This window comes from Calonectris borealis, chromosome 3 (assembly GCF_964195595.1).
Source record: "Calonectris borealis chromosome 3, bCalBor7.hap1.2, whole genome shotgun sequence".
Lineage (NCBI taxonomy): Eukaryota > Metazoa > Chordata > Aves > Procellariiformes > Procellariidae > Calonectris > Calonectris borealis.
The window spans coordinates 72768956-72787302 of NC_134314.1; the positions used below are offsets into that span (position 1 = coordinate 72768956).

At 41.6% G+C, this 18347-nt stretch overlaps 1 protein-coding gene across 2 annotated transcripts in view; it reads right to left on the reverse strand.

The window, feature by feature from the left end:
* PLEKHG1 (pleckstrin homology and RhoGEF domain containing G1) overlaps positions 1-18347 on the reverse strand; it is a 141933-nt gene that overhangs the window by 46386 nt on the left and 77200 nt on the right. For both annotated transcript variants that reach the window (XM_075146169.1, XM_075146168.1), the window contains exon 4: positions 2615-3153. In XM_075146169.1, coding sequence (XP_075002270.1) covers positions 2615-3153 — 539 coding nt within the window. The remainder of the gene's footprint in view (positions 1-2614; positions 3154-18347) is intronic.

An 18347-nucleotide genomic window follows, 5' to 3' on the forward strand; every position in this document is an offset into this window, starting at 1 on the left:
CTCTCAGTTCTAGCTCTAGAACTGTTTCAAAGTGCTGGCAACAACAGTGGGAACATGTTCTTTTTAAGTATGTTTCCATTGTCTACAGAGAAGGTAGCATCAGCAAATCCCCACTACCAGGGGACAAAAAGCAATAGTCTAGATCTGTACCGACAGTTCTCAGCTGGGGGTAGAGGGTGATTAAAATAGTACCTATTCATTCCTCCCTTTTTGTTCTTATGTCATCCTCGGTCTGACATCTCTAGTGACAGGTTGCCCTGCTTCTCTTCCTCCCTCCCTCCCCCTGCCAAAAAAACCCCACCCCAAACCAAAAAAAACCCCTTACTATTTTTAGTCTGTGTACATAAGCTGCTGTATTGCAGTCAGCTGCAAAGCTCGCTAGAGAGCTCCAGTTCCAACCACTTTCATACTCCCTTCAACTTTCCACTTCCTGGGTTTCCTCTCATTTCCTCATATTGTTTTCCCTCTAATGATTTTCTCCCTCCACTTAGTGCTGGTTCATTTGCTTATGCTTTCCTCCACCAGCTCCCACCTTCATGTATCTCTTCAGATGGGCAGCAGTTGTCCTTTGACCTTTCCCTAGCTCCCCTTTTCCCATTTCCTAACCAGCTGCCAAAATCTGACCCATGTTTATCTGGAAAATAAGACTGATTAAGCTGCTTCCCTTCATCTTAGTCTGGCTCAGCACCAGTCATCTGGCTGCCACACTAAATGGCCTCAAGTCATAGAGGTCCAGATAATCAAATCCTATAAGGCTACAGCGCTCCTATAGATGTCTGTGGAGTCTTCCCATCCTTCTTGCAACCCCCACCCTCGGTTAGGTAAATCACCGCAGCATTGCTAAGCTAACTTGTGGAGAAAGGAATCCTGAGAAACATATAAAATGGGCTCCTCTGTAACGTGCTTCCAGTCACACCTCCCTCCCCTGAAACCAAGTGAAGAACGTGCTGCACATAGGTAGCTGGTTCCCCACTGTGCTCACCATCTGGGAACTCCTTTGAAGCTCTTCTATTGTCAACACGTACCTAAGAAAAGCCCCACTGCCAACCACTCCGTCTCTCAAATAGGCTGTCTAGCGCCACATGAAGTTTTCAAGTTTCATTATTTATTAGTTGCTGCAGGAAATACGCTTGGGCATTTTACAGATAAACTCCTCGAGTTCTTTCATTACTTCAAGTGCATTTGCCTCATTTACTCTACATCTACTGTAATGATACTTAAAGTATTTCTAGCAAGCATTTGTTGGCCTTCCTACTTGTGAATGGAAAATCTGTTTCAAGATTTTAATGATAGTTTCCAGTTTCTCAAGTTGTGCAGTTTACTGCTTAGGAGGACGAGTGAGGGCTAAGGTTTCCAAAACCTTTCCAAAACTAGGTCATGCCTAGTGAGCGGTGACTAGAGAAGCTGGCTTGCTCTGTAGCATATGACAACCTTAAACACTCCAAAATGAAACTTAGGCAACAGTTGAATGTAGTGAAACAGCATCAGCTGCAGAAACCAATGAAGTCTTGCACAAAAAGCCTTCTTTGTGAGAACTTTGCGGGGTGGTGTGGGCTGCTGGTGTTTAATCATCATGTGCATTTGTGTTATCAAAGACTTAGCGTTTTTTCCCGCTCATTGCTTGGGGGACCAGGCAGGTTGGAACTGCGGGTGGGGAGAGTGTCTGCAGCTGACTGATACTTCCTTTTGCAGACGACCTCATACAGCTACCTAAAGCTATATATTCTATAAACAGAGCATTAAACATGCGCCTCCCAAGAAATCCTTCTTTGTGGGTTAAGTACGTAGACTACATACAATAGCCAAGGGACTTGTCATCTTCAAAAACACAAAAGAACATGACACTGATGGCACAGTTACAAGTACATGGAGTGAGCAGAACAATCCACAGAAGGACTCATCCATATTCTTCCCTGCTACTAGAAAGGGGAAATGAAAGATGGTGTTAGGCTGGGGATTGGACACTTCACTGCTGCTAATAAATGCTACACCCATTTATTAGCACCACCAATTCAGAATTAGTATTAAAGAAAACATAATTTCTTCATATAACAGCCAAACAACAGTATTTTCCAGCAAATACACATGCCATATTCAATATGGCATGGAGTGAACAGACTGCAGGATATGGAGTGAACAGACTGCAGCTGTGAGCTGCCGTGAAAGGGAGGGAGAAAAAGGCAGGAAAGAACTTGCAGGAGAAGGATTTGGCAGGGGAGAAAGAACCAATAAGTGAGACCCTTCAGATAAAGCATTTAAAGGGGCAAACAAGCTGTCTGCTGTTTGCTCTCTTGCTATACATTCTAGGAAACAGAGCATTGTACATTTTTTTGTAAATAAACGTTACTGCAAAGAGTTTACGACTCTTTGTTCACTACTGCTGTCAACTATAGAATGTTTTTTTCTGTTATGTCTTCATGAACACATACTAAGAGCTTAGATTTATCTAATCAAATAAAAATTAGAAACGCACAAGGTCAATGATGTTACACAAATTTATAAAGACCAGCAAATGCCAATTCCATTGTCAGGTCCATCTGTCCTACTGTGAAATCAAACAATGTAAAAAATAGCATTATGGAACAGTTAACACCATCCTAACCAAGACTCCTACCTTGACAATGCTTTTTAGATCCTGCACATACATCCTCTCTGTCTCCAGAATCTCTTGGACGACTCTGTCTACGTAGAGGAGCTTGGGACTGGTGGGCTCTGTGACCAGGGACATTGCACAGTTTTTGCCCACTCCTTTTGGTTCTGCTTTCCTTGGCATGCTTAGCCTTTTTTCAAGGCTTTCCTCAGGATCCTCTTGCTCTGCAGGGGAGTTTTTGCGTGGCTTGTTGCTGGAAAATCGCCTGGCTGGGACCAGTTCTAGCTTGATGGCACCCGTTTCTTTATCCTGGTTGAACAAGCCCAAGTGGCTGTTTGAAACCAAGGTCATTCTGCTTCCAAAGGAGCAGTGGCTGTCCCTGGAGGAAGCAGAGGAGGAAGTGGAGCTAAAGCTGACGGGACGGTCACTGTCTGACAGGTCCATGGTTTTTTTTTCACAGTAGCGGAAAGGTCTGCTCTCCTTGTGCAAATCCTCCCCTTTCGTCTTGGAGTCAAGGGCCTCCGTCACAGCTGGTAAAACGTCAAGAGGTAAGTGGAAGTCATCTAAAAAAATAAACAGAAGAAGTGGGTTTACTGTTGCTGCTCCACATAACATAAAAGTTGACAACAGATACTTTTAAAGCTTTTTGCATACAAAACTGCTGCAACTCTACTTTAGCTAAAAGACAACCAGAACAACGCGATTTGGGGGTCACCGTGGCTCTAATGCTTTTCAGGTGCTCGGGATCTCCCACTGGGAGCTACTACACAGGCACCGCATAGCTCCTGCTCACATATATGTCTCTGGCACGTCCTTCTTGTGCCAGTGGACTGGGCTTGATGCTAGCCCATGCACTGCCCGCGCTCAGCACAGGAGAGAAATAAGACTCAAAGCTTTTCCCTAAGGTTAAAAAAACTCTGTCGGGAGCAGTCCCTGCTATCTCCAAGCTGAGCATTGACCGTGGTTTGGAGGCTTTGGAAAACTCAGGAATCAGAGAGTGATACCAGACAGTATCTTTCATTTTGAATACTGTAAGGCCAACAGTCAAACAAAAACTAAAAGCAGTTATCAATGACCAGCTCTGTGGCTTGTACAAAAACACTAAAACGGAATGATTTCCCAATGAAAATAATGTAGCTTCAAAAAAAGAGTTCCCACAGGAAAAAGTGCTGCCAAATAATTCAATTTTCTACTGGGAAAATAAGTCATTCTAAAACTGTTCAGCTCAAGCCAGAGTATTACCCCCTATTGAACTGACCCAAAGCTGTTTTTCAAAACAGTGCAACAACAAAATAAGATGTCTGTCTTCCTGTCGGCATTTCAATTCTACTTTCTTTTTATTGCTGAAATGCCCTTCAGGACACTGTCCATGATGCAATGCAGATTTCTCTCTGGCCAAGTTGTGTGTGATGCACCACAAGAATCTGCAAAAGCAGCTGCAGGTAAACTCAACACCTCAAGGTTTTGTTTCAGTAAGAAGTGTCCACCCAAAAAAATCTTGCCTCAAGCTCAAAGAATTTCAGAATGTCTGTCCTGTGAAAAAGGGAAACTTGTGACAATTTAGGAAGAAAAGCAATACTGAAGCTACCCACACAGTGGTAGCTTAGTCCTTATTTTACTCCAGCGACAACCTCATTTTTCAAAAATCATACCAGCAATTACAGCTCTAGACAGCAGTTTCAGTAAAGAAACCATAAAGCCAGTAAACTGCAAATTAAACCCGCCCAACCTTTAAGGTGGCCCTTCTTAAAGCGAGGCAGACTGGCTATGCAATTACAAGCAGAAACCTCCTGGACACGCTCCTGCTGCAGTTGGTTGGGGCGGGGAGAATTTCATTCAAAGCAGAAAGGCACTCTCTCTCATTTTTCAAAATCAAACACTACTATTTATTTAAAAATAAAAAAACCCAATCCAAAGCAAACAAAAAAAAAGCTCAGAGAAGAATGTTTGATTTATTTGGCCTATCTTGAATGCATAAGATTTTATTTGTACATGAGTAGTTAATACTGCCATTTCAGTGATGATGGTATTAGCTTTCTGTTAAGGAGAAGTATTGCCCTCAAGGTAATGCATGGAATTAATACTGGGAGTAATTTGCTCATTACATGGGTCAGAAATTGGCCATTAGATTAAAAACCTAATTTGGCACCTCTGTACCCCCTGAAGTCTGAAAATCTATAGCCTTTCTTTGTGCCAGGTTCTTCTGGTTTTGCAGCGTAGAAGCATATTTTCTTACCCTTCTTGAATAAACCACATCAAGTACAAACTCCAAAATGAAATATAAAGCAATAAACCAGGAAAATGTTTAAAACTGAAGAATGCAGTGAAGTTCTCTTGTTTCAAAACAGGTATGGACAAAGATGTTTGCCTTCCTATTGCTTGTGATAAGAAAGTATGCATTTTTGATAAGGAAGAATGTATCTTGTTATCAGCTTTGGATCATTTTTCACGTTCAGTTAGAAAGCACAATGTTGCTGCGCAGATGTAAACCCTCTTGAAAAATGCACAGGATAAACAAGATAACAGGGATACCCTTCCGCTAACTTACTCTAAGATATTTTACTAAAATTACATGACAAAGAAACACCTGATTAGCCACATTTAGGGGGAAAATAAAGGGTTCCTGTGACATTCCATTAGTCCATGCTCTTTTCTTCCTGTTTCACTGATAAGTGGTCTGCCTCTCAGATAACCTGAAGGCATTAATATGTAATATTTGCTTCACAAACATTGTCAGGCTTATTAATATAAAACACAAACAAAACACAGTTCAGGTCAATGAAACTGAAGTCAGAATAAAAGGGAAAAGTAGTTTTTCATAAGACATACTTGTAGCCAGAAGCATTAGGAGATCTTAACATGTCTTAGAAAAACAAAACAAACAAAACCCCTTACTTCCTTGTTTAATGACAATGTCATTGCTCATTAAAAAAAAAAAAAAAACCCAAAACAAACAAGGATTAGTTGTAGTAGTTAAAATGGGCTTGCTCTTTAATGCCTGTATTCCCACTGACCTTGGCAAACCCCAGGCACCTGCTATGCATGGCTAATTAATTGCATGCAACACAGTTGACTCAAGTTCCTTCATTTTTAATACAAATCACTACTCCTGTATGTGTAAATTACACCAAGAAAACTATTTACTACTTGAAAATCTTGGTCTGTTTTGTCCTCAGAGCTCCATCCTGACTGCTAGCCTCAAAAGTTACATTTTACTTCATTCTTACTCCTTTCCCAGCCAGGTGTAAATTGGTCACTTGGCTTCTCTGTGAAGAGTTTTTGCTAAAATTTTGTCCGTTACGTCTCCGACCAGCAGAACACGTTTCTCGGTGTCCACGCAGATGGCACCGACGCCCAGTGCCCCTGCAGAGCGAGGACCCCAAACCTCTCCAAGCCTGCTCGAAACCCATCTCAGCTTCACCTAGGCAGCTGGTGAACCCAGCAGAAAGGCAGGATACACGGGACCAGGGATTTCAGCGTGGCGCAAAACCAGGGAGCAGCTTCCTTTCCTCAGCTGGCCAGTCCTGTTCCCAACGCTTTGTGCCCTGCCCATGTAAGGTCAGGGCTCAGGGACAAGCCCTGGCTCTGCCCAGCCCTCAATTTCTGCCTCGGCTACAGGTAGCTGTTACAAAGCCATAGCCTTTGCCAGTAACACAGGATCTGAAAATCTTCCAAGGCTTCACAAGTTTATCTTCAGAAACCTCTCTGAGACTAGGCAGCACCACCCCCGCTGTTGAAATCAGGAACAGGTATTTTAGATGATGTCTGCAGTCACAAGTCCGTCAGAAAAGGCAGCAGCTGAATCCAGTTCATTGCCACAGCCATGCGCCCATCCCCTCTCCTCTAGTCAGGGTCTGCATCTGGCTTTTCAGAGCTCTGGAACAGTTTTACTCTGCAGTTTTACCGCAAAGTAACTTCACTCTTGTGCCAGCTGCCTAAGGTCTGTACCAACTGCCCGCTGAAAAATTCGCAAGTGAGTTAATGAGAGTGAGGGGAGCGACGGAAACAGCCTTCCCCAAGATTGCTCTCCATGTATCACAACTGATCTGGTGCCTTTGCAAACCCTGTAACCTCTTACAAATTTCTGTCTTTGATACAAACTTACTATAAACAGCAAGTTCATTTCTCCCATACGCCGTGGGACTGATTTACAAGCCCCCATCCCCCCACAGCCACCAATTTCGGCAGCAGCACCAGCAGGTAGGTGCATGCACCAAAACTCAGGCTGCAAACAGTTTGGGTAATTGTAGGTACCCCCAGAGCCTCACAGAAGCACACGCTCTGAGCAAGTCTCATATGTCCTGACCCATGTCTGGCCCGGTTCACTGCACTTTTTGTTAGGCGTTCTTTTGTTTACTGAACCTTTTCAATGACGAACCAAAATAATATTGAGAACTTTTGTGAGTTGTGAATAACGGTATTTAACTCGGTCTGGGGAGAAAAAAAAGAAATCTTCAATTTGCATACTTTAATTAAGGAATAACAGTAATTACTTGTTAGTTCAGCACTGAAAGGAGGATAATTACTACTTGTCCCTACTCACAAGGAAACATGCTCCCCGAACAAGGTCATTTCTTGTTTGTGCCTTTGCATGAATTCAGTCCGCCTCTCCCCCTCCCCAGCCCCTGCAAACCTCCCTGCTCCCTCCTGCCCCCCTGCGGCACACAGACACATGCACCCTCCCCCCCCCGCCCCTCCCCCCACACGCACCCCCACCCCCACCCCCCCCACACACACACTGGCACGGCACAACCCCAGAGCGCTCCCCAGCAAGAACAACAACACGTCCCTACTCCACAGTGGCACAAGGGCAAGAAACACCCACATTTCACCCCAACAGGCAACTGTAATATTAGTTACAACACTGAAGGCACACGCAAAGCAACTATCTTGGCGTATCTCATGTTTTCGGTGCGCAGTCATAAACCAGTTCTCACCAAAGATGCATACACTTCTTCTATCACTTACTTTTCTTTAACAAATACCTCCCTCCTGTAACTATATTCATGGTAATGATAAATGTTTTTTCCATTATCTCTGCAGCTTTGACTACTCTAGAACATTAGCATACAATGAGAGATAAAGTGCTTTAAAGTCAATTTTATATTTAAATACAAAGATCCCCAAGCCGTATCTAAATATAGGTGTTTATTTCTCCAAGTTGTTTACTGCACATGACATTTTAAGACACACTGCATGACTAAAAACTCACAAGTCCATTTATATTCATAATTAGTATTGTTGTTGCCTTTCTCCCGGCATGAAAAAGAGCACCTCAGATGTTATCTACAAAGTCAATATTATCAGAAATTACAGGCTTCACATCCTCTGGAAGTTTAGCTACATAAAAGTGATGAAACTACGAGAAATCTTTCCTGTATTTTCCGTGAGATATTTTCGTATTTCAAATGAAGCATTCATACAGTGGATATAATTAAGCAAGACTGTTTAGAACAATTTCTACATTCAGCATCAAATTCAAATGCAGCACTGGAATTGAGAAACATAAATGTTATACAGCTGCCTGACCAAGAAAGATTAAAATACATTCACTACAAGAATCCCAACGTGATCTTAAACACACTCCCCATATCCTCTGCTCTGAATATTGTCCAAGTGAAGGTCAGCAGATTTTTAATTACTGTATTATGCATATGAATGCATATCATTTCTAAAACTAACACCCTCTGCGAACAAAATCACATTAGAGAGCTACAATATTTGCAGGATTAGATCTCTAGTCTGAACTGTCACAAACGAAACGCTGCCAAGTACTTTAACAGAACTTTGAGCAACAGAAATCCCATTTATTAGAAATCTTACAACGAGGGAAAAAAGTCACCAACTAATGTGCCTCTGTCTGTCAAATTACTGCTTGAACCACCACCACCACCACCACCACCCCCCCCGCAATATTTAAAGGAGAATAGCCTCTGTCACAACTAAGCACGCTAATGTCCAAGAACATTATTGCAAGGGAAAATCCTCTGCGACAGTATCTCACCACTGAGGAATGTCTCTGGCTCCTCGCACCCAGGATGAACAAGTCCTCTCTATTTTTCCAATCCTCTCCGAACAACCCACGACCTACCTGTGCGGCAGAGGAGAGGCGCGGGCTCTGCCTTCAGCTGTTCCCGAATTACCTCATTGGGCACTCAGGTAAAATGAGAAGCTCTTACTAGTCTGTACAGCTCCTTCGCCAGAAATATTGCATGAGTCAGCTTTTATCTATCAAAACCCTAAACACAAAGGCTTTACAGAAACCTGATTCACAACTTTCTCACCGCCTTTTTCCCAGTGCACCGACAGTCTTCGGCATCGCCAAGAGCCTTAAATGAAACATGACATCATGCAATTCAGGGACGGGACAATGGGCATCACTGTGGGTAACTTTAAAATGCACACTTCACTGAGCAACACCCACGAACTTCCATTTTTCCAGGCACAACGCTGTGAAAACATCAAATAGACCCCCCACTTCCATAGCGTTTATTACGTTTTGCTCCTTGATTTGCAGACAATATCGATAAGCATGTAAAGAAAATAAATCACCTGCTGGTATTGTGAAATTTCTGTATTTATGTTAGAAACTCCCATGAACCTGTGACACAATAGGATGATCCTCGGCAATAGGATCATTCTGGATCCTCTTCTGCCCTAACATAAGCAGGAACAGGCTTTTGCTGGGTGCTTGCAAAGCTTCAGTTTTTTTTAAAGAGGGAGAGGAAAGACTTCTGGAAGAAAATGTGAAAACCAAACCATCAAGTGTTCTGTGCTAAATCACAATGAAGCAAAGCAAAAGAGAAAAAAAAAAAAAAAGAAAATAGTTTTGTGGGGAAGAGGACAGGGAGAGGAGAAACAGGAACACAGATGAAGAAACAGAGAAAAGGAGAAAAATGGACATAGACTGGTGCTAACCGGTGGGAAAGCTGATGGCTCTCCTGGCCTGCAGAGGGGATGATGGCACTTCTACCTTGGAGGTGGGAGGCAAAAGAAGTCAAAAGATTTTCCAGCTGCTGGCACCACTTTCCAGGTGTGCTCTCACAGCTGCGTGCTCAAACCTAGCCCGCAAAGAGATACTCTATCTTTAAAATCATACTTGAAATTCACTCCCTCTCTTCTTGTACATAACATGGCCTCGGCTTCATTCTGAGTTTTCCTAAAGAGCATAGTCCTTGAACAATGCCTTTCAGCAGGAAACTGGAGGTAGAAAAAGGAAGCGAAGTCAGCCTTGAGACCATTTGCAAAGCTGTGAAACACTTTGATCTGAACGCCAGGACTATCGGGGTGAAAGTCCCATTTACCCGGCTAAAAGATCAGGTGTTTAGAAACTGTTGCCATGCTGCCACATCTGAGAGCATTGAGACATGCTCTCTCTCACATGCATTCTCCTGTAGTTTTTGAGGTTTTTTTTAATACTTACCTATTTACATTAAAAGATATACATCCACATGCACACTTTTTGCAAGATCTGTGCAATACTTCAGACAGAGCCACCACGTATCTGTAAGTCCTGGACACACTCACAGGCACAAGATGGCCAACACTGGTCCCAACGTCCTCAGTACATGCACAGTGCAGCACCCAGGTACTCAACCAAATAACCTTAATGTGGCAGATTTACCATACATTTGCTATGCTCCACATTCAGATGTATTTCTGTCAGGAGCTAATGATTCACTCCTCTGCACCTCTGCTTCCTCACACCTTGTGCCCACCTTGCCTATGGAGCTTTTATCACCTCTGAGGGAGGTTTTAACTAACCCCTGGGCAGACCTGTAGAGCATCAACCAGCCATAGGGCATTGCTTGGTCACTTCTGTGAAGTCCTATGACATACAAACAATACCAGCAGCTTCATCATTTAGCAATGACAAACCTCCTGAACTCTGAAGGCTCGAATCAATCCCGGTGACTGACGCAGAGGCAGCCGGTGACAGAGAGCTTCCCACATCTGCTTCAGCGGGCTAGCTATAAGCAGAGGCTGCAGCGATGCGGCATGAGCTTCAGCCACTGGTCTGAACTGGCACAGTGAGCGCTCATGAGCATTACTGGGGGGGGGGGGGGGGGGGTGGAACAGAGCTGAGGTCCGTACTCTGCTCTGCCTTGCTCTTTCATCTCTGCACATCCACATTTGACCTTAGGTCTCCCTTACATCCCCATGTATAAGTCAGCAGAAGCTTACCCCATACCTGAGGACTTCCCCAAGAACAACCCCTCACCCCCCATCACTTTAAACATGCATAGCGCTGAGAGCTGTCAGTGCAGGAGACTAGAAACTCCTGTTTTACTGTCTAACGTGCATCACCAATGAAACAGTATACAAATGTGCCAGAAAAATAATGGGTTTGCCCCACTTCTCATTTTCTAGCATTTCATATCCCCTGAGTTTGGCTTTTGTTTATCTGCATTATCTTTTAGGAGCTGCAATCCCTTTCTCTGCCCCTCTCCTGCTCTCTCCCGTTGTATGCACAGTGCCATAAGACCACATTTTCACTGCATCAGGATTACGAGCTGAGAAGGGTGACCTGTTTTTATTTTGGAACAAAGCCTTGATTTTTCTAAACTTGAACAGTAAGTGCAGTTTATAGAGGTTAGGAATGATGTTATTCTATAATTCCCAATTGGCTAAGGATTTACTGAAGAAATAAGTTATCCTCAGCAAGATTTAAAAAAACCCCATAACTCAACCACAGGGTATATTGAGGCTTAAGGACACACTGACATCTTCACTGAAAGTGCAATGTAATGTATTAATAACTCTCTGCAATGCAGTAGCTATTTAATCTGTATACAGTACTGCAGAGACACCTAACAAAAGGAACAAGCTATCACATGCTGCTGATGTACTGCAACACAAATAGAGCATATGGATCCAATGCTCATTTATAGGCCTTTTATAAGGATTATTTTCCATCTCCTTGTGAATTTTGAACGCTTGCTTTTCTCCTCTTTTAAAATAGATGGCCCGGTTCTATTCCGTTCCATTCTGTTCCAAATCAGAGCAAATGAAAACTCAGTGAAGATATGAATGCATATGGAGGAATAATACCCTAGATGATAATGCAATCAAAGCTTTTACATCCTTTTCTTCTCTACCCATACTGGCATTTAGCGAAGAAGAGTATACAGTAAGTGTTCAACACGATGCTGCTTGAATGTTTTAGTATTTTTACATTCAAACTTCAGTGCTGTGACCTGAATGAAAATCCACATGGACTCTTCTTTCCGCCCAGCACCATACAGGATCAGGCCTTGCTGCTGGCACATCGCTAGTGTCCTGCCATCCTGCACTACATCACTGTAACAGTGCTTGGACATCAGGTCTGGTTTCTACTTCTTCCTGGACTAGTCTACTGCTCCAAGCAAATGTCCTGTCACACCAACATACTACTTGCTAAGGCAAGTTTTCAACTTCACCTAACCCAGCTAAAGTTGCTGCTGAACTTCACAACCTTTCAAAGCCCACTGCAGCTCAAGCACACTGGAGGTCTTGGCTAGGCATCCCCAACATAGCACAAGATGCTTGTTGCTTTACTAAGAACGTTGGGATGTTTTTAAGATTAAAAAACGTTAACTGCCTCATAGCTAGCAATGTAAAGTAGGCAAAGTAAACTTTAGAGAGGGATGCATGGTTTCAGTAGAAGGAAACATAGCATCTAGGAATCATTCTTACTAGTTAGAGTGAAAAAATTCAATTGTGTGACCACAAAGAAGGCATCTTCGTACAACTCATCTCTTCCAATTTAACAAGAACTTGTAACCACAATATCTAGCACAAACAGATTAGTTCTTTTAAACTCATTTTAACACTTCTGCCACTGAATTTTCCGTTGACTTCCAAACCTTTCCAGTGAAAATCCTGCCTGAAAAAAAATGCATTTTGTAAAAGCCAATTCTCTGGAATAGCTGACTTTGTTAGATACCAAATAGAAGTGTGCTTCCGAAGCTTTAAATAATTGATGTTTTTCTTTAAATCCAGCTAAATGATTTCTCCTGTTTGCTTTTGAACTGGAGACACTTACTGGAACCTTCTCTGCACCTCAGGAAGTTTAGCAACTAGAATTTTGAAACAGAACTGAAATAGTAACATCAAACTCATACTAACAGATGTTCGCATTTATAATAAAATAAAAACTTTCTTCTAGGTTTCTTCTCTTGTATAAAAATAAGAGCTGCAGAAAGCAGTATTTAATTTTACCTCTTGGGGAGAAGAATCCTTAAATTCTACCCAGATTGGAACTAAGACATACTGATGGTCTGGCTCCACCACAGACCGGCTCTGGCATTTCAAGTCATCAGTCATTTTCTTATGCCCGCCCTGTTGAAAGGGAACTTTAGGTCTTATTTTTAAGGTGGCATTATAACAGTAAGCTAATAGCTCTTCCAAAATCCCAGTTCAATAGGACCATATTCAATGACAATTAGAGGACTCAAGACTTAATAAATGACTGCAACAGATTTTTGTAGCATACAATAATTAGTATTTTGAAATCTCACAGCACTTTCAATGAAAATGAATAAAAAGAAACCAAGCAGGTATTCAAATTCAAAGGAGTACAACATACCACAGCTCTTCTCACTATATTGCTTCTATAGCTAAGTATGGTATTTTACATAAATAAGGTCAAGAAGACTAAGACTGCTAAATGGCGACAAAATAACTGGTCACAGCAGAAAACCAAGGTGTCTTATTGCTGCCACATACAAGAGATCCGTAAAAACACAGTCACCCCAAATCTTTATTTTTTATTTTCTACTGATGATCCTATCATACCCAGACTGCTGTTTACCTTGGTTTGGTCCTTCCCTACCCCTCCCTTCCCTTCCTTGTTATTAAGATTTAAGGTATCTCTGTGAAAGCCACTCCAATAGAACCACATTTGTGAAGAAGAAGTGGCTTCACAATGCCTTCAGTTGCTTTAAGGCCATTCTGCAGCACGTGCAATACTTCCTACTACTTTTTAGCTGTTATTCCATGAAGACAAACCATTGAGAACAACAAAATTCCTGTCTCAAACATGCAATACTTTCCTTAGAGCTTTTGTATGCAAGAAGCAAAGCAGGATTGAGATTATTTGAGATCACTGCAGTGTCGGTGTACAGAGCAGTGTAGCCTCTGCACCCATGTACAGATGGCATTAATGCCAGCAACACTTATTGATGTATCAGTATTTCAGATTAACAGTGCCAAGAGTCACACTTCAGAAGCTACAGGGCAAGAAGCAGATTAGAGGCTTGGACTTGCTTACAGTGAACATTTGGTGCATAATTCACAGCGATTGACTTACTGAGTCATAAGCCTTTCTCTTCACTTTCTTCTTATTAGAACAATAACATGCTTAATTCAAACCAGAAAGACGGTCATTTTATTAAAGCTATATAGATTGCAGAGCCCCTGTGCCTTCTTTACCAACAGTTACAGAAAAATAATCCTATGGACTTAAAAGTATTAAAATTCTCTAACGTTCCTATTCAGAGGTATTTTAATTGAATTTTATACACTCATAACAGCCTACAAAGAAAGTCAGTGAAGTCTTCAGATTTCTACTGACCATTGGATTTATTCCGCAATTATGCCATTTTTTGTCAATCCGGAAGAAAAAAATCCCTAACAAAGAGTAACAAGAGATGGGCATGAAACCTCATTCATAAAAATGTACCGCTATATGTTTTACAGCAAGGTAGGAGAAATTTAAAACATTCATGAAAAGACATCAGATAACAACTGTCTGCTACCATCCTTTTGCTTTCCTGACTTTTACAGTCAGTACCATATCACCTCTCCTTTGCAGCCTTCAAACACTTTGACACTGGCCAGTTTTCAGACTGCTTGTTAACTACAATAAACAACGGATCTAAATCCGTCCACGTGGCCCAAACAACTGCCGGTATTCAGTAAACAACTCAGATGAGCTTTCTCAGTGTTCAGATCAGAGACAGGGAAAACAGAAACTTAGACTCCTATTTAAATCCTGTCAGTACAGCTAAAGGAGTTATTTTTCTCAGATTTCTCCTTCGCACTGTATCTTTCTTCCATTTTTCTTGTTGTTTGGGTTTTCCACTTGCTTGTTTTCTGTGAGAAAGGAGTAGCAAATCCCTCCTTATTTACTGGGATCCAAATCAAAATCTCAAATCCAAAACACACAGCCCAGACTTGGAGAAACTTGGCCACAGAGGCAAATACTACGGTCTAAACCGAGTGAGGGTGGGGGCTGAGGAGGGGAGGATGTATTAACTCTGTGGTGGAACTGCAGGGTTTTCCCAACAAGCCGCGCTAGAAAACAATTCCTTTTGTTCCTGTTTTTAGAGAAAACATCAAAGGTTTCTCAACTCCATACCCTATACACATGGGAACTTACAAGGTAGTTTGGTGCGTGGTTTAGCACTTAAGAGCCATTCTCATGACTTACCCAGAGTCTCAGTTTATTTTTAAAAACCCTCACACAATAAAACATTTATTTTCTTCCAAAACCTGCGATCAAATTAAGAACATTAAGCTGTAAATCCTCAGTGAACTATCTTCTGTTATGCCCGTGCTTTTCCTTAAATTCGAATGTCGCCTTCTAACTTCCCCCAGGGAAAGCTTTCCCTTAACATTCAACCGTGAAACCATCAAACAAAGAGACGAGGGGAAAAAATCCTTCCCCTCTCTCTCGTCTTCTCCCGCAGGTAGACTGCTGAGCTGTAACATCCCTGCAGGGGACTCACCACCTACAAGCGTGAAGCTGGTACAGCAAAAGAGGAGGGAGGAACGGCTAGCTGCCCCTAGGCTTCTTCCAGCCCTGTTACAAGGAGGCTACAAGCTGAAAATCAGTTTCCCTCCGTCTGCCCTGACATCCCAAGAGCTCCGAGACTTTTCACGGCCGAACAATGCTGCGCATTCACTATTGAGCTCTGAGGCGCAGAGACGCGCTGAGAGGCCACTACATTGGTATTATTCCACTACGTTCAGCCTGTTACCACAGCTATTAGCTGGCGTGCTCACTTTTCAAATCCCCATCTCTTTGGAAACCCTGACTACCATTATTTTGTTACAAAGAGGCACAGGTTAAAAGAAGTTTAGCTGGGCATTTTCCTACTCTCCCCCTTTGGCATCACCTATAATGTACTACTCATGTAGGCAGAATTTCAGTAAGAAGCACCTCACTTTTACAGTTATTTAGCTATCCTGTAGCTATTGAAAAGTTTTACTAACAAAGATTCTGGCAAAAGATTTGTGACATTTGTATCATTTAAATCAGTAACAGAATGCAAACGTGATCAGCCATAACTATTTAGTAAGACACTTGAACTGAATCAAGACTTGCAAGTAATTTCATTAACTTTATTCAGCAAAACAGAAGGATGGTGGTTCTCCTCCATAACATCAATTTCTATATACAGTCACAGATTAAATCAGTTATACTTATTTCTGCATCGAAAAGCATTTATCTCTCAATACAGTAAGCCATAAGAATGGCTATGTTCTTCCCCAGGACAAGAGCATGAGGAGAGTAAAACAGGTCCCTTTTGCAATTGATCAGCATCACTTAATAAAGCACCAAAAGATACTAAAATTTTCACTCCAGTGATTTTTCAGTGAATACATGTTCTTTATAAACTACAACTAAAGGACTTGAAACATTTTAAACCTTTAAACTATGTACAGACCCTGCCAATTATAAATTAATTGCAAAATATTTTGAAGGTTAGAAAAACAATCTGGGAGAAACATTCCCCTCCCGATGAAATTAGAGCAAAGTTCTTTGAAAACAACGACAAAGGCATCTGGCACTGAAGGCCTGAACACTATACAGAAAGAAGAGTCAAACCGACTGTGGTCGTATTGCTGCCTTTTGAATGGCAATTGCTATAGCTGACCTCAACTCAGAAAAATGCAACATCAAAAACTGAAAGAGCTCCATGGCTGAACGGTGATGTTCACGTATAGGTTGATGGACAGAAGAGAAGCTGCCAATGGATCACCATGTGTAAGAGATCTTCAATGGCAAAATTACCAGAGACAGTGGAGTGACAGCTGTAAGGATAAAAGCATCTCTCAACAAGCACAGCACAGATCCACCGGAATTATCAAGAAGGGGCTTCAACATCAGTATTCCCCTTTGCCCTTCAAGGTCCAACAATATAACGCCATTTTTAGGACTTGATGAACAGCATTGCCACAAACTGTGTTTCCAGAAGTAAGACATCTAGCTTACCAGAAGATTGCACAAACTCTAATCCAGTTTAATCACTGCATTTAATGTATGTTGATTTTGTTATATATTTTATTTATAACTTATTCATGCCTAGGGGAAAAAGGATTTCCTGTGTTAGAAGAATATTCAAAAGAAAGTCCTGATGCTGTGGATAATTTGTTAATACTTTTATATCTGCCAATAATTCTATCTTGGAAGAATACTGCACAGGGAGGAATGTGGGAGGGTAAAAGCCTAGGAGAGATAGAATGGAAGTCCTACCCACTCAATACTTTTATTCAGTCACCACTGCCAATTTATAGGATTTTGAGTTGTGGTCTTCCATTTTATTGATTTTCTTAGTGGTCACATGCTAACATTGACATACAGGGATGGGAGCAAAACAAATATCATGGGGATTTGCCAGATTTCTTACTCAGGGACCATGGGGGATTTTTGTTATCAGGGATTTTTGTTATATACCCTGAAAAGGATAGTTCAAACTCCAAGTCCCACTATGTCAGCACTCTGTCTCTTGCATCCAGAGGTGGCAAGAAGCATATTTAAGATAAAAGACCTGATAATCACCATTAGCAAACAGGAAAACAATTATGGAGTACGCACTGAGTGTGTTACACTGGAGCCCACCATTTTCCCCCTCTATTGACATTCCTTTCTCTTATGTTTGCTTTTCTCTTTTCAAACTAACATAGTTGGTTTAGGAACATATCGCTGATACTGGTGGTTCTGCTTTGAGCCTCTCTGTACTCTGCGCATAGTGATGTAGCTAGGAATCCCTCCTTAGCACTCCCACTTGCCCCCTCCATTTATCCCCTTTTTTAAAGAGATGAATGAGATGAATGAGGGAAGTGACAGCTTATACTGTTAGTTAAAATAAAGGTAATTCACTAGGCAACTCCACATTCTCATCTGAAATAGATTCATGTTAAGAAAAAGAAAAAAAAAGAAAAAATTTTCAGACTTGCCGAAGCAGAAGAGAAGGGATATGAATGTCGCACGTTGGGGTTTTCAGATTTCCGAAGTACTTACCATGGACTTTTCCCATATGAGTTTTAAGGAAATATTTATTGTATTTAAATCAGAAAGTAGAATAGCCATCCTACTAATATTAAAAAAAAAAAAAAATCATACTTCTTATTACTAACTAGGTATCAGTAACCCAAGAGAATAATTTTTTACCCACTTAAAAGACAAGCTGTTCTTTGTCACTGGGAGGTACCGCATCAATCACGTGCTAGGCCACCTAAAAGATTGAGTTGATATCCCATTACTATTTACATCTAAAGCTTTAAAATTAAATAAACAGTTTCTGAAAAAGGAGTTATATTCTAACCTGCCATAAAAGTTAAATGGCTTTGGCACTTTTTCTTTATGCATGGAAGTCCTGAGCCCTTAATGTGAATGATTTATCCTTTCCCATCCTCAGAACAAGTGAGTTGATGCAAGAGGAGCGTAAATCCTTACACGATGGCTGATACCCTAGGGTCCATCTCGTGAGTTTGGTTAGATGAAAAACAACCCACAGTGAAGAAAAAAAATCATCAGTTGTGCTTCTCC